The 17,706-nt window shown below is 32.1% G+C and overlaps 1 protein-coding gene across 1 annotated transcript; it reads right to left on the minus strand.

The window, feature by feature from the left end:
• Nucleotides 1-392: 392 nt before the first annotated feature.
• LOC135122561 (sodium/potassium-transporting ATPase subunit beta-1-like) lies at nt 393-10,037 on the minus strand. Its single transcript, XM_064046823.1, has 6 exons — nt 9,521-10,037; nt 2,349-2,606; nt 2,126-2,295; nt 1,989-2,075; nt 1,761-1,935; nt 393-1,003 (listed from the first exon to the last, which is right to left on the minus strand). The coding sequence occupies exons 1-6, from the start codon at nt 9,660-9,662 to the stop codon at nt 894-896; spliced, it is 942 nt and encodes a 313-aa protein (XP_063902893.1). The 5' UTR covers nt 9,663-10,037; the 3' UTR covers nt 393-893.
• Between the last annotated feature and the right edge of the window lie 7,669 nt (nt 10,038-17,706).

Here is a 17,706-nt window from a genome sequence, read left to right on the forward strand (position 1 = left end):
AATATTTCTTAGCAGACTTTCTTTAACAAAAATAAATTCGAAAAATATGTCTTAAAAAAATATAAACCCTTTTCAGAATTTTGAAACTACAATGGCAAGAATAAGCAACCTGATCCCTAAACATCTACTGCAACTCTACGTAGATACTTTTTCTTTAATGCGAATTAGGCCGCCCCTACTACTGTTCCAGTAGATATTCTCAATGCTTTTAGTACTCTACAATCCTGAAATATAGAAACTTCAATTAAAAATCTTGTCTACGTTTGTTGCAAAAGAACTCCATTGCATTACATTAAAAAAAAATAGTAACATTAAGAACCTGATTTCTCGTCACGCAAATTCACTACCCTGTCAAGTCTTAACAAAAAACACACAAAATTATAACTTCAGCGCTGAATGGAAAATAATATATATATTGAAATAAAACAAAACTAGAAAAAAGTGTGAATGCAAGAAGCAAATTGTTATAATGTTGAACCAATGTCCAGTTTGTCACAGTCATAAAAAAATAAACTAAAACTGTATCACATTAATTTTAACAATAAAAAGTTCTCTGTATATTTAAAAATATAACAATAATTATTACAAATTAATTACTGTTGTCATCTAGTAATTAAATGTACGGCCACTGGATATAAATTTTCATACATTTTTAAAAGATCTACAACTACAAGTAAGTACGCACTTTTTTGTACTTTATACGCACAAATTTAATATCGTCCTACTTATATTTAAAATTCAATCTAATTTTCAACATAACGAACGTAAAAAACTATAAAACGACTTCTAAATATTTCTACACTAAAACAAAACACAAGAAATGAAACATAAGTACTAGGCCAGGCACAATAATTAATTATAAATTAATTAACAAGCTATTACGAAACTGATCTTTAATCTAATAAAATTTCGAAATGAACAGATCCTTCTCTCTGGAGGTCACCCCCTTGGTAAATTATATTCTTGGCCCAAGCTCTGCATTCGATGCTTACAATTAAGTTCGCTGAAAATAAAAAATAAAATATTAACGAAAGCTGATTATAAATAAGTAAAATGGTACCTATATCATAATTTCTGAGAAACTAGTAAAGCAAATTTCGTTCTAAAATTGATATACATGTTGATTTCCAATTGGTATTTAAATATAAACGTTTACGCTACACTAAAATACCTAACCGCAATTTCCGCCTGCATACAGTGAAATGAGTTATGAAGTTATGATCCATGTTAATATCAAATTATTTGTACTGAGTTTTAATCGAATTAATTTAATTGGATTATAAACTCTTGCTGAATAAATACTCAATCTCACTTAATAAAAACTGTTCATATATGGCACGTTAAAAACAATGTGTAAGACACCTTTTTTCAAAATTGTTTTATTAATATAAAATTCTGCATACAAAAAAAAAAAAAAAAAACTCAGACAACCTTTAGGAACCACCTAATTTTTCATAGATTGCGGGTATACTAGATGGTTTTGATATTCTATATCTAATAAGACTATGATTAATAACACAATCATTCTTTACTGGATAACATCCAGGTGTTACAAATTTCACCAGGCGATACATTTTCCACAATGCCAAATTAACATTTACAACTTCCAAATCAACTAATTTGTGAAACACATGCTACTTATTCAAAGGAAAAAATTACTTACTTATAATTTTAATTTTCTTTCATGCAGATTATGGTATGTAGTTACGCAACTATATCTGTTTTACTATTTCTAAAAATAAAACGCAAAGTGTACTTACGTGTTGGATTTACTATCTGCACAGCCACAAGAGGACTTAGATAATTCTGCGTATTAGTATAGGGAAAATAGTATGATGCGAAACCTTGTTTTGGAAAATAATTGAATCCACCAACATTTTCTCTGTCGACGGGTTTTTCTCCTTGACAACTAATCCAAATATAACTACCAGGTTCCTAAAATATTTGTTCTTTGAATAAGTAGGTACACATTATTGACAAAATCTTACCGCATCAACTGCGTCTGCAAATTCGGTACTGTATTCACGCATTTCCGACGTAGAATTCGTAAAGTATTTTGGCTCCCAGCCGAATATCTAGAAACATTATTGTATACAATATTTATCAAAGTAAATAATTTACTTACTTTATTTAGTTTCAAAAAAATACACGGTGACGTACTATTATATCCATAAAACTTGCTTCTTGAGCAATCAAGAAAGTCTTTTAAATTAACTACACACACTTTACTAGCGTTTGCAGGTTTATTGAAGTCACAGATTTCAAAATTCTTTCCATTCTGTTCTTGCATATATGCTAAAAACAATCTCACAATAAATTATCATCAACTAGTGATATCGCTGACTTACGTGTTAAAAATTCGTCAATAAGTTCCACCCATTTGTGTTTACTTGTGTCATTCTTGTGATTATACCAAATCAGCGACCCTTCTTCTGTTTTATTTGATATTGGTCTAAATCCTAAACCTGGATTTGTACCTATTAAACTTCGCTCCAATTTCCATTTCGGTTCTCTGTCATCTAAAGTTGCCAAAAGTCCTTGCATGCATATTGCAAATAATGCTGCCAGAATTATGTAGAATATTGAATAAAATAGCAAAAGCTGTCCTGCAACAAAATAAGAAATATAAAGATTAATATTTCTTACATCGTTTAAATAATTTGATTTGACCCAAATTCAAGGTTTAACTTTTTGGAATTTCTGTAGAATATGTATCTATATTTAACGACGATCCGTGGGATTGAATCTTAAATTAGATATAGGTTTCCTCTGTGCAAAGTAGTCTATTAATAATCTTATAGGAGCAATGGAAAGCCAAACATTGTTAAAGATTCTAAAATTCAAAATCAGACTGGAAAACATATAATAAAAGCACACTATTACCGTATGAAATAATTAAAGTTTTCATAAGATTATATTGTATATCAATGATTGTTCCCTAAACAATAAAAGTTAAGATATTATGATACAATCATATAACTTTATAGTATAAACAATACGATATGGCCAATTCAAAAATTTTATAACCACACCTTTTAATCTTTTTAGCTCATCTTTCATAGTATGTACATTACCTATAAATAATATACTCGTAACTGATTGATGTGAGTGCATTAATTTTGATATGTGCAGTATAAAACTAATACATAAACATATTATTACTGGCTTAAGCAAGATTGCACCTAAGAACTATTTTTCAAAATAAGTTTTTTTTTAAATGACGTGGTCACTTTTCTAGAGATTGATAAATGATGAAATTATTATTAATATGTACATGAAAAAATTACTTCTTTAAATCTATGTTATTTAACAGTATTTCGAAGAAATCCATTATATACCTAATTTCTGAAAGAATACAAACTGAAGAGGCGCATTCCACTGTATCCGATGGATATAACATGGAGGTGGCTCAATTCGAAAGAGCTAACATAAAACTTGGTATGGATCATTGCAACGTCATCGATTTTTCGGAGCAGATCAAGGAATTATATGTATAGTGCGGGTTCTGATCACTTTTGGCGGGAAACTCTGAATTCGTGTGCAAGCGTGACTTCTCGTACGTTTTGCGCAGACTCGAAGTTGAGCCGGAGGTCAGATATCCACATCATTTTAAATTTTTCCGCTAAAAAGTGAAGCAGAACCCGCACTATATAACGAATGACAAATTTGGATTAGTCTTTTCTTATCTAAAATTTTAGAGTAATCGGTGAACCGACAAAAGAGCAGAGTAAACCACTTTAAAGTGGTTTTTATGACAAGATAATAAACATTATCACCTCATTATTACCCTACGACATACAATATGAGTTGAACAAAGTACGACCCTGCAAAAAACCGACCACTTTCTTATTTATGGCTAGGGATTTACTCCATTGTCCCTATCATCAATGGACCTATCATAAAAACTACTTTAAACTGGGAACACTTTACAAAAGAACTGAAAGTTTGTACTTTCGTGCTATATAAGCGGTGAACACCATACAAACATGCATTGGAGATTGGTCTTCAGTATTATTTTCACTTGGCACGATTTGAAAGTATTTAAAAATAAAAACATCGGATTTTATTTCCACTTAAAAAGCTAATGATTACTAATAATTGGTGTCTACAATAATTTGTTTGTTGTTCAGTTTAAAGAAGTGCCCACAGATCAAGTTCTTTAAAAAGTGTGAAGTAATCGGTTGTGTTTGTATAATATAGAGCGATTTTGTTCCCCATTCAGTAGTTGTGGTTAGTTGAGCTACTGATATGCGGTAATAGCTAAGTTTACGAAAAGTTAAATACTTAGTATACAAAAACAGAGTTAAAGATGTTAATATCACAGAGTTTTTTTGTAATGTTTTGCTTTGAAATTTTAATTTAACGGTGTCAAATTATGTCTATCTCAATATACAGTCAGGGCCAGAAAATCTTGGACGTCATTTTTCTGTCATTTTGAAAATGTTGATGTAGTCTATGCCTTACTGTCACTTTGATGTTTGAAGTTTAAAAGATTTGTCACGTGCTATCCAGTGTCAACCTGCTCGCAGTGTCAAAAATTACAGAACTAAAAAATAAAGTTACAATATTTTAAGGCGATTACATATTATGGTACAGTTGATTACTTTGAAATAATAAATCAATAATTACATAAACTGGTAGCAGGGACCGACAGTGTGTTGACGCCAACTACAACTATTTTTGTATACTCCTCAACTTATGATCAAATTTGACTTTTACAGCATACTTCCAATTAACAACAGAGTAAAATATTATACAAATATAATGTTATGGAATCAATAAAAAACAGCTCGAAAATGACACAGGAAACAAATTATAAACATGTTTTTTTTTTATTTTGCCAATTTTATTTTTTTATGATAACCCCTATAAGTTTAAATAGTATGTGCAAACTGTCAAAGTACATGTAAAGAAGTATAAAATTTATTTGTGATTGTGATGATGTCATCAACTTTTTAATATAATCAGTTTTGATACATGTATGAACAATGAAACACTAATAAGAACAGTATATTGTATATCCAGAATTTACGGAAATTGTAAACCACTTTTTATTTATTAGTCAATAAAATAAACTGCTTCATTGACTATTTTTATTGCGACATTCTCAATAGACAAATCTAAAAAATATGTAGTTATATACAGTCATACACGAATAAAAGAAACATGTCATAACATAAATTTCAAGTGGGATTTACTTACGAAGGTGAATTCTGATTACTGATTTACTACGTTCGTGATAATCATTACGATGTGCAAAATTTCAGGGTAATCGGTTTCTTAGTTTCTAAATTAAATTGTAAAATGTTATATAATTTAGACTGTTAAAAAAAACTACACATACATATAGAAGCTTATGATTTTACATAGGATTTTTTTTTCAAAAATTTTGAAATAACGTCATCAGATCTTTGGGATGATCAGATAAATGTTGATTTACGTTTTGCCCTCTATCCGATATTCTAAAATTACTTCCAAAATTTCAAACAATAGTAGTTGCGGAGATTATTTTTTAATTAAATCATCACCAGACGACAGACAGACGGAAAAGGGAACCTACAATAACTAGCTATTACACGCACAGTAGAAAAAAAGAGTATTTAACGGTTATACATTGCATATGCGTTTCCACGTAAGCTTTAAATGAATTGTCTGGAAAAGAAATATTTACTTATAGGTAACCTTACGCTAAATTTTGTGTTTATATTATTACTTATTACTGTATTGTCATGTTGAATCTCAGACAACGTGGAAAAAAACAGGGTTTCAATTTTTAGTTAAACAGTTTCCTTTTAATAACCTTTCATGTTCAATACTGTTTTAATTAACACCAGAATACATTTTAGAGACTAGTTCTGCATTGCTCTAGCCATAGTTTTTAAATGTGGATATTAATCACCCAGCCCTACTTGGTGATATATTAACTAAGTGGTAGCCTCAGTAAGCAATTATTTTAAAAATGACGGAACCTCGCCCTGCTGTGGTAATCGCACACACATGCTGAATATTACGACCCAATTCTATAAATAACATTAGCATATTATTACAGTATAAACATCTCTAGTATTGAAGATTCATAATTTAGGAGTAACAATCACTATTTACTTAAAAATTTCAGTTACAGTGAAAATTTATTTATGTTATTTATTTATCAAAAACATTACAAAAAAAGCCTCAAGCACTTTATAAAAAATGTACTTATTTTTATGGAACATATGTAGGTCAGGTCTTGTTTTTCTCCTCTTTATCTCCTTTAACTATTTACAACGGCTGACATAAACAGATCAATTCTTTGTCTTCTTGTCAAAAACGAAATTGTTATTGAAATTTTAATTTGTATGAAAACATGTGTTTACTAAACAATTATTTGAGGTACATGCAAGGTAATAAAAAGCAGTATCTAATTAACTCATGTTGGGTAAAATCTATCGATCCACCATTAGTTTCATTGCTAAATAAAGTAAATAAACGTGTCGGCGATAAACATTATGACATTATATCGAATTAGATCAGAAGACAGCGAGGGATCTCCCGAACACATTTTACCCCAAGCTAAAAATACGGGGTTCGACGTAAGCAGGTATTAATAAATCGGTTTGCACTAGTTTCATTCGGAACTTTCCCGTCAGTCTGTAAACCTTTTCTGTTTTACGTATCCAATCGAATCTTCCACGGCTAATACTGGATAAGACTAGCACCATTAAAATTACCTGTAACACTACGCATAACTGAATACGTTAAAATAAATTAAGACTACAAACACATCTGTGAGGTACTGAGGTCTAAGCCAATGGTAACATTAAATTTGCCATGTTAAAAAATTCATTAGAACAAGTAAGACGCATTCTTCTAAACAAATACAACTTTTTTTTTTATAAAATTTCTGTTTTAACAGTTTATGGTTAATCTGAACATAGGTGCAGGTAGAGATGTTTACACAGAAAATACATAGAATTAATAACAATACGTACAGAAGGGAAATAAAAAATTAAAATAATTATACATATTTGAAAGTGCACTAAATGTTCGTGTTTTATTAAATAAATGCGTCCAAACTATTTCCAACAGAACATAATGCATTAATTTTATTACATTTACATATTTGTGTTAAATATGAGTTTCCGTGTCCGGTAAAAAATTAACATTACTTAAATTATTCTTTATTGGAACTTCCCTTTTAACGCAGCACGAAAATATTACTGACCGTGTATTAATTTTATGAATTAATAAAAATACTTTGCGTATGAAAGTTCGTTTATTTATCTAGTCAAAAAACGACAAAAAGTTTCCTCGCTAAATAATACAAAGATTCATTACAAAGTTTTTACGATAGCGTGGGTGTTAAATCATTAAACAGAAACTATATTTAAAGGCATTAAATTTGGTAGACAGCGTAAATGTTTTCTTGTTTAATTTTCAATTTTCGGAGAACAAAGTATATCTTTGTGATTGTGGTTTTGTGTTCCATTACAGGGTTTCTAGGGGTTCTAATCAGTAAAATGTGTTGCAACACGATACTGTAATCTGATGAACAATAGGTACCTGGGATAAAATTATGACTTTGTTTGAAAAATATCCAGAAAGTTGTTATACATGCCATTTTGAATTATTATTGGCGTATAATTTGAAGAAACTAAATCACAAGAGTTTTTCGGGATAAAAAAAATCTAAACATTTAATATGCATAAATATTTCAGAATCTTCACAGCATCTTCCGTCTCCTTTACCTCTCTAGTCAGGCCGACCAACCGGTTACTTTATCTTGGTCACTTTGTGCCCTTTATTGATGTTGGTAATGAATAATTTAAAAACGGAAATATTTATTAAGTAAGAAAAGAGGCGAGGTTGTTGACAGTCCGTTGAAGCTTGAAGTAAAGACCTTTTTGGTTATAAAACAATAATCCTTTTGAAATTCAGTAGATAAAAATTAGATTCTCAATTCACAACCACAAACTACAATAGAAAAAACACTGTACCTACGTCAAGTACTGTAAATACATCAAAATTGTTTGGTTGGACGACGAAATTTAATAACATATTCGCACTGTGAGTCATCATGTCTTAATTACAAATAATCAAATTGCTTAAATGGTTCTATTGTAATCTAACAAGATTAAGAAGTGTTTACTACGCCAATTAAAATCCTCAGATTTACTTTCTTTATGCGCTCATATATTAACAACTCTTTTCGTATTACCTTGTTACGGTTAACTTGTTTACAAATGAATCACTAAAGAAAAACTAAGAAATAAATGAGCCATCCCCTTTCGTGAAAGTGTTATCTTCTTTACATATACGGTTTTGAATAAAAAACAAGCTACCTATGTAAAATTCTTCTAAATTGTATTACCTTTCCTCATTTACGCAAATTCATATCCTGTGTCACTTTCAAAATCCTCGAGTAATGAAATAAATAATAGGGGTATATAATTTAGGTGTAAGACTGATTAGATTTTTTACTTTAACATCCTCGACCAACGCTTATTTTATACCAAAATTATAAACACTTCTTTTTTAAGAGCTGAAAATAAATTTCAACAATCGTGAATTTGAAAATCTAGAAATCAAAAAGTTCGTTTTGTTCTCGTTGCGGGGGAACCAAAGTAAATATTAAATTTATTTAACAACAAACGCCTATCTTTTATCGTAACACAATGTCCTTCATTGTTATGAAAATTGAGTTTGGTATTTTTCAATATGAAGAAGACACAAATACGTCTATGATTTCTCCGATTGCTTCAAATTTCGCAATAATAACCTTCTAAAAAAAAACAAACTCTTTCAGCTAAGAGGTAATGACGTGAATTTAACTTTGTTTATAGTGATTATTGTCATGCAGTAATTTATAAAACCAACAAAATATAAATTCAATTATCATGCTATACAATTATAATGCGGTCCTGTGCTTGCAAGTTTTAAGCAGAAACTTCCAGTTTTGCTTAGCTCCAAATTTTCAACTTTTAAAATTTGCTGCAATGAATACCAAACATATAAATAGAAAAAACGTCATGGCGTGCACAAGAAAACCTAATAATCTTTTCTGTCAATATCCGTCTACTATTCCTAGATTATCGCACCATAAAGGCCGGTCATTTATTATTATTAGCAATCACTATTAGGAATCAATTTGCGGAAATGGACATTGCAAGAAATTATTATGTAAATGCATTATCGGTAATCATTAACTTTTTAGTTATGATCTGTTTCATATTTTTCGGCAAAAATAACATTATTACGGTGTAATTCTTACAACACAAGAATTCCATAGTGTTAAATGATCTACTATTTTTATTCTTTTAAGTTTCGCCGCGGGCGCTTGTTTTATATGTTGCATCATAAAAAGCCACAACAGCAACTTTGTTCTGCACACAAAAAGTTGCCAAAGTATACTCATAAGCAGCAAACAAATATTCACCTCAAACATTATTTATTTTCAGCAAATGTACAACCGTTCTCAAAAAAAGAATAAAACCTGTTGCTGATAAAAACGTAAATAAAAAAAAAGTTATAAACAAGTTACCCCAGCTCTTTCCAGTTCTTCCAAGAAATTCTTTAGTTGAAGGATTATAGATTGCAGTGTAGAAACTTTCCCATCTAGTTCTTTCTACATGTTTGCGAAATTGGAATCCTTTTACGCCATTTTCATTTTCTTTAGCAGCCATTTATTTATTCTATCCTTGTGAAGTAAATAATTTATGCGGTATTTTGTAATTCGTCTGCCCGTGAACTGGTTGCTGTACACGTACAACACGCTTAATGCACACGGTTATTCACCACAACCTATCACACCGGCGGCCCACAGCAACTAAAAGAGACGAAAACTAAAAGTCTGATAAGTAGACTGGTTGAGTAACTCGAGTTGGCTGCTTTGCTGTATGGTGAAACACTGTTTTAAAATCGCCAATGGATCGCCATCGACAAGCATTTTAGCCGACGCACTCACGTTATAGAGACAAGTATAGTCGCACAACCAAACATTGTCTTCGTCACGTGTTATGACACATTTTTACCAGTATTGTAACTGAAAACGTATATAAGTATCTTATTTATCTACCCATTAACGCGTTATTTGTCCTAATTACAAAATTTTACGCTCTTCTGGCTCCCAGCAGCAACAATTACCTTTAAATGTTACGTCACGTCACACCTGACTTGTAATAATTTTACAGTACGTATACATTACGCAATCGAAATATGAGTCAAGATCTCATGGGTCGTCACTCTCTGGAAACCAAAATTTTGATGTAGCCAAACTGATTTGAGTTTCTTTTCTTTCATTCATTGAACAATATTTACTTTTTGTATACAACTAACAAACAATAGGTTAATATAATTATTATTATATATGTGACTTTTGTTATACGATGAGTGTTCGATAGTTTAGCGTTTTAATCATCTGTTAACTCTATATACCTGACACAATGCTCTTAAAGCAGTTCTAAGGCCTTCAAAAGAAAATTCTTTGTTGTGGTCTGCCAACCACTCCTCCATAGTACTTACTCCTGCTTACTCAACGATAATTTCTTTGTTTCAGATTCAAGTAAAATGAAAGCATCGTCTTGCAAAGAAAGCATAGGTGGGAAATTTTTACATAACATGGTTTCCCCGTTTTCGAAGTATTCCTACAAAATTATTCCGTCAGTGTGTTTCAATTTAGTTAACTGTTGTTTTGCGTCTAGAATATAACGCTGGATCCATGTTTCATCCATAGTTACAATACGATCTAAATTAATGTTCCAACAGTTCTCTACAAATGGCAGCAAGTGACTTCGAAGTTGTCATTTCTGATCACCATTCAGTTCACTTTATTTTTAGGATAATAAGTATAGTGATATAGTCTCAAATATACCCCAATTATATGAGTGAGCCCAATTATATTGGTATCATTTTTTCGGGAGTAAACATAAACCACATCATGGTGTTAATCTTTGACGTCAGTTTTTCCTCTCTCAAATTCGACTAGCGATTTTTATAATAACCCACGATGGACCATGATCCTTCAATGTCCACCATATTCGCATAAATTTTCTTGTCAGGCCACCCCTGCCATTTTGATCAAAACTGACAATATAGAATCGGCTGAACTTTTTATCACCAAAATTATAGGATTTTTTGTCCAACAATATACTCGTTACTATGGTAGGTAAGTATCTTAGGTTTTGCTTGTGAAAAAGCTCCAAGGCTAACTAACTATTTGTCAATACTCCCTCGTATAAAGTGATATACAGAGCTTTCATAAATGATTCTAAAACATTCAAGTGGACACTGATTTATTCCGTTTCTCTCGAAGTATAAGTAACTATAACAGCAACTTCTAACGATCTCCATGACAACAAAAATTCAAATGTGATAATTACTCTGACAAATGTCATACTAACCATTTTAATAAAAACTTTAAAAACGTCTACCATCACTAAGAAGTGGCAAATCTACAAAATCGTCAAGTTTCACGGGTTACTTGATGTAAGAAACATTTATGAAAACCTATAGCTATTTACAAGGAATTAAAAAAAAACATGGAAAGCGGTGCCTAAATATAAAAAAAATTGGTCTAAAGAGTTTAGACAGTACTTCCCTCGCTGTCGGAAACGTGACGACTGCATGCCTATTATGTGTTTTTTTCGCAGTGGATTTCAAAGAATTCGGTTTTGTAGTTCCTGAGTAAATCAATAAAATAAATTTACGCATTCATTAATTTTTTTGAGTCACCCTGTATATGCAAATCCAAAAAAAAAATCAATGGAGTAATAAATCACAAGTACAGACTCATCATATTTTGTACAGTTTAGATAGGATTTATTCGGCAAACTTTCGAGCTGACGTAATCAATTTTTTGGAGGGGATAAGCAAATGTATTTTGACTAAACATTTATTATGCTCTTTATAACCTTAAAACATCTGCAAGATTTCAAAGCATTCGGTTTTGCAGTTCATGATTAAATCAAAAAAATAAATTTACGTATTCATTAATTTTTTTGAGTCACCCTGTATATGCAAATCCAAAAAATATGAATGGAGTGATAAATTACAAGTACAGACTCATCATATTTTGTACAGTTTAGATAGGATTTATTCGGCAAACTTTTGAGCTGACGTCATCAATTTTTTGAAGGGGATAAGCAAATGTATTTTGACTAAACATTTATTATGCTCTTTATAACCTTAAAACATCTTCAAGATTTCAAAGCATTCGGTTTTGTAGTTCCTGAGTAAATCAGTAAAATAAATTTACGCTTTCATTAATTTTTTTGAATCAGCCTGTATATGCAAATCCAAAAAATATGAATGGAGTGATAGATCACAAGTATAGACTGATCATATTTTGTACATTTTAGATATGATTTATTCGACAAACTTTCGAGCTGACGTCATCAAGTTTTTGGAGGGGATAAGCAAATATATTTTGACTAAAGATTTATGATGCTCTTTATAGCCTTAAAACATCTGCAACATTTCAAAGCATTCTGGTTAGCAGATTAAAAATTAAATTTCAAAATGTTGTTTTATAATTTTGATTTTTTTTCCAAAAATCTGGACGTTTCGGGTGAAAAGTCAATTCGGAGTTGTAAACTACATGTGTAGGACTATGTTATTTTATACAATTGAAAACCCATTTACTATGTACAATTTTGAAGTGACGTCATCGCATTAGTGGTGGGGATGATTAGACAAATTTTGGTTAGCGTTTTACCATCTACATGATATTCTTAATATAAGTACAAAATTTCACAACAATCGGTCGAGTACTTTCGGAGATTATCCGTCTAATAAAAATCCGGGACGGCAGACGGACAGACGGACAGACGGACGGACAGACGGACAGACAGACGGAAATGGGAGACCTATTTCTTCGTCTTCTAGGGGTCATGAAAGATCGAGAAAACGTAAAAGTAGAGAGTCGGCCGACGGACTCGATTACAATACTTCCTTTGCTTACGCTCGGGAAGTAAAAAGATTTATTATAACTAAATTTCAAAAACGATTGTTGTCGAGAATTTGTTTAACATGTGATTGAAAAAATGGAAAGTCATTCAAAAGACGTTATTTGTTTTCTGAAAATGTATTATTATTAGCATACTTTAAACCATGAGCTAAACCTAAAAACTGCGTTCTTTTAAAACGACAATCTGAAGGATATGAAGCATTGACACCAAAGGAAATTAACAAATTTATGAAGGAAGCGTCTGATAAAGTTTATCTATTACGTAAGTTAAAGTTATCAGATCGATTAGTGTCTTAAGCGCTACAGTTGTAAACTAGGTATTTCAGGTCGAATTAATCGTGGGAATTATGAATGAATGTATACTGCTCTACTGAACTCTACGAAATGAAAATATAAGGCATGAAAGATCTAAACACAATATTATTGATAACTATTCCTAAATCGAAAACTAAGGTTATAAGAATAGCACTGGATATGCAAAAGGCATCTGGGGGCGATGCCCTACCCTGAGATGCTGCGTCATTTCCTTTTTATTTGTCAAAATTTGTAAGAGTAGGTATAGTGAACCAAGAGCTATAAGGTTATATGGCCATCATAAAATAGTTGACCGCAAATAAATACCCCCTTTGTGTGGTTCGCACTAAGCTTACCGGTTGGCAATAAATCATCTTCTAAACATTTCTTGCTGATATTTAACATGGCCGGCTTTCAAAGCGAGTGGTTATTTCGGAACCCTCAGCGGCTGCAGGTAGTAAAGAAATAGTGGAGTGGTGGATTTTCATACTTAGTGAAAGCCGCCCCTGAACGAAATCACAAGAGCCGGTCGAGCTGCAGTGGACACGTTATTTACGACCCTAAAACCTTTTCTATTGTAAAGAACTTAACTTCGACACAATGGGATGATTTTATGATGGCCATATAACCTTATAACTCTTGGTTCACTATACATGCCCTACACTTTTAGTTTTATTGCCACACAAAGACAGAAATCTGATAAACTAATAGACCATCTGGTTTTGAAACCCTCTGTTTGGCCCAGATTTGCCTGGAACCATCATAAATCTATCCTTTTTAACCGGTACTGAATTATGGGTTGTTTCGTAATTTACTTTTTACAGTTATTACAAGATTTATTTTTATTTGCTTATGCCCAAAAATTCATTGCGTTTTCACTTTTTATCTATGGTGAAGTGACCTGTAAAAACGAACAATTGATGAACCGGCGTTTTATTGACTATAATTTTTATTATTCCTTTATTTCAAAATTCGAGTACTCTTGAATAAATGTCTGCTTAAATTATAAATTTAATATTTTATTTAGACACAGAGAAATATGGATATTCGAAATTTCTTCAAGAGAAAAATTACAAATACTAATGATGATACTTCAGCTAATGAGAAGTATAAAATAAGTGGTGTTATTTATTGGCGGTTTTTCAGAGTAGCCATCAATTTCGAGTGGAAATTTCGGTTGCTCCAGAACTGTTTCACCAGTGGGCGTGCGAACCACAACACAGATAGCATGGAAAATTATTTTAAAATCGGCACTTTTATTCCATACCTGGACCATTTAATTATTTCCTTAACAACACGATTTTCCGAAAAAAAGTGTCATCATACTCATTATTTTCTTTACATTAAAAAATATACGTGAGTTAAAACCAGGTTGCTTTAAAGGGTTGGGCGAATTTTACTTCACTCACAATTTATCAGACGAAATCCAAAATTAGCAGGATTTTGTAAAAATAAAAAACCTTGACAGTAGTATTTGAGAAAAAGAGAGAGAGTTAATGCCGAAGAAACATCTGTTTGAGTAATTGACGATTTTGGCCAAGAAAAAAGGAATTAGCAATTTGTTTTTGATTAATTTTATATTTTGATAACTTTTTAATTTTAATATTTTACACTGTTTTGTTAATAATACGAATAATGTTGTTGTAGGGTTATTTGCGAGTAGATTTGATTAATGCAGTTGATGATTAAAATATATATTTATCTGTAATAGTATAAAGATTTGTATCATTATATTATTTATATATACAAGAACAGAGTATATTACAAAAATTTCAGGGTGCCCCCCCTGAGAAAGGTTTCTATGGGCGCCCATGACTATACATTAACGATCTCAAATATCGTATTTTGCAGTATATTCTAAAATCGGACGTTAATTACTTTAAAGTCGTGTTTAAAAAGAACAAAGTCCTTTCTTCCAAACAAATTTTTTTTTTCTAAGAAGAGTTTTTCGTCAACTCCCTGTAGATGGAAATTAATTGAAAAACCTAGTTATTGCCATTGCATACCTAGATTTTAACTCTTATTTTACCCAATTTGGGACAAAACAAAAATAATTAAAATAAAACGAGTTTTTGTTCAATTCTTTCTACTGTTTCTAGAAAGTTTGTTTATCACATTAAACGGAACAAAAGCACACGTAAGATTTCTTTTATTTCACTTTTTATAAAATGTGAAGTAGGTAACAATTTCTGGTATTTTCACTTAATTGTTACCACTAAATTATTTCTTAGAACAGATTTTAATTATAAGTAAGCATGGAGCTAGTCATTAGTCCTATCAACTTATTACAGAGTCAGATATGTATATATAGGTATACAAAATATACGTACATAACGAAACATTTTTAGCCTGGTTTCATTCTCTTATATCTAAGTACTGTTTTACACCTTAATCAAGGTCAGTTGAGTAATTACGTTCGACTTCGCCTGGTTATAAATAGTTATCATTATTATTGTTGTTATTAATATTATTATTATGGTTATCGTTGCTATCATTGAGATACTTCTATCATTAGATACTAAAACCAATCGATGGCTATCAAATGTTGACCAAATAAAAGGACACTCGAGCTTGTATTCTTAGATACAGCAGTTGGGTTAGTCGTGCTATTATTTTCTAATCTCGCCGCCCCATGACATTACGGATTACCAATTTCCGATCATTTATCCAAGCACAAGTTGACAAGTAACCAGTAACCTTCACTACCTCACTACTCTGACCGAGTCTGCTTTCTACTAACCTACTCTAATCAAGATGACGGGAGGACTGTTCGAGAAATTTACGAATAACTTAATAGGTACCTAAAAACAGATTTAAAAGGTAACTAAAAACAGTTTTAAAATTTTGTGAAGATTTAGGTTTGTTTTCGCTACCATGGACAGCTGCAGATATGTGAAAATTTTGTTTTAGCACGTTTATGTTAAGCGGCTTATGTTAGGAAGATTGGTGTAAGAAAGGCTTAGTTGGTGTAGGTAGGTACGTCTTTGCACTATTTAAGTCTGTAAGTTATGTACTATAATTACTTTGTTTCTTGCAGTTGCTTTTATTTCAGCGTAAAATAATAATTAATTTAAAACTTGTGAAATAAAAAATGTATTCAATAGTGTGTGGGTCCATCATGATTTCTAATGCACCCATTTACTCGGCGAAGCATGCTTGAAAGAAGATGGTTTATGGTGTCCTGTGGGATCTCATCCCAAGTTTCCTGAAGGTCATTTAAATTATTCGGGGGATGCTGCAAGTTACCTAGACGTGTGCCCATGATATCCCACACATGTTCGATTGGTGACAAATCTGGTGAACGAGCAGGAGAGAACTTCAACATTATGTTGTTGAAGATACTCCGTTGTGACTCTTGCCGTATGTGGGCGTGCATTGTCTCGCTGAAATTGGGAGGAACTGAAATCGGCTCCAGTACTGTATAGATGTATCCTCTTGCATTCAAATTTTTCTGAATGAAAACTAGAGGGGACCTGCCACCCTGCGTTATAGCACCCCAAATCATCACGCCTTGTGTGAGAGCTGTATGGCGTTCAACAGCGAAATTCAAATTTCGGCGTTCTCCCCGTAATCGCATCACCTTCCTACGTCCATCGTAAGCCCAAAGACAAAACCGGGATTCGTCTGAGAACACTACCCGATTCCATTCGTGGTCCCAATTTGCCACCTACGAGCGCGATGTCTTGGTGTCAATGGGAGGCAAAGAAATGGTCGATATGAACGCAACCCAAACGACCTTATTCGGCAATAAACTGATGACATGGAGATCATAAGCTCCAATGCACCCACCCAATCAGTTGCAATTGCACGAGTGGTAGAACATCCTTCTTGTAGGGCAGCAATTCGTAGATGACGATCTTCACGTCCTGAAGTTCTTTGAGGACGACCAGATCCACGAATTGGCTCATGCACTCCTTCCTCAGACCATCTTCTCCAACACTGCAACACCGTTGAAACACTACGACCTATACGGTCCGAAATTTGCCTTATTTTCAATAAGGTTTGTCAAACCGACTTCTCTCATACCGACAATGCGGCCTTTTTCAAACTCACTCAGTTGATGAAAATGAACCTCCTCACGACGTCTTGGCATTTTTCACTTTGTTTTCTACGCGATAGCCCTAAAATTTTCTACACAAGTAACGCAAATCTACTAGCAAAGCAAAATTCTGCTAGACGAAACGTTGGTTTCAAAAGATAAAAAGGGTAAGATAACGTTAATAGTTTTTGTTGAAATTTTAATCATTTCTGCCATGACTGCCCCCATATCGGATCCAATAATATGAACAAAATGGCTCAACTCCTTCGAGGTGTTCGGATTTTTATGGAAATCGGTAGGTATATTTCCTAGTAACAATAATCTCTCAATTCCAACTGTCTCTGAATCATAATAAACGATTTTCTGAAAGCACTTTGTGATAAACTGTGATATCCCGTACATCGTTATTTGTTCGGGGAATTACCTTAAG

Source organism: Zophobas morio, unplaced genomic scaffold (assembly GCF_036711695.1).
Source record: "Zophobas morio isolate AGI-343-1 ecotype UQ-CSIRO unplaced genomic scaffold, CSIRO_AGI_Zmor_V1 ptg000005l, whole genome shotgun sequence".
In the NCBI taxonomy this organism is placed as follows: domain Eukaryota; kingdom Metazoa; phylum Arthropoda; class Insecta; order Coleoptera; family Tenebrionidae; genus Zophobas; species Zophobas morio.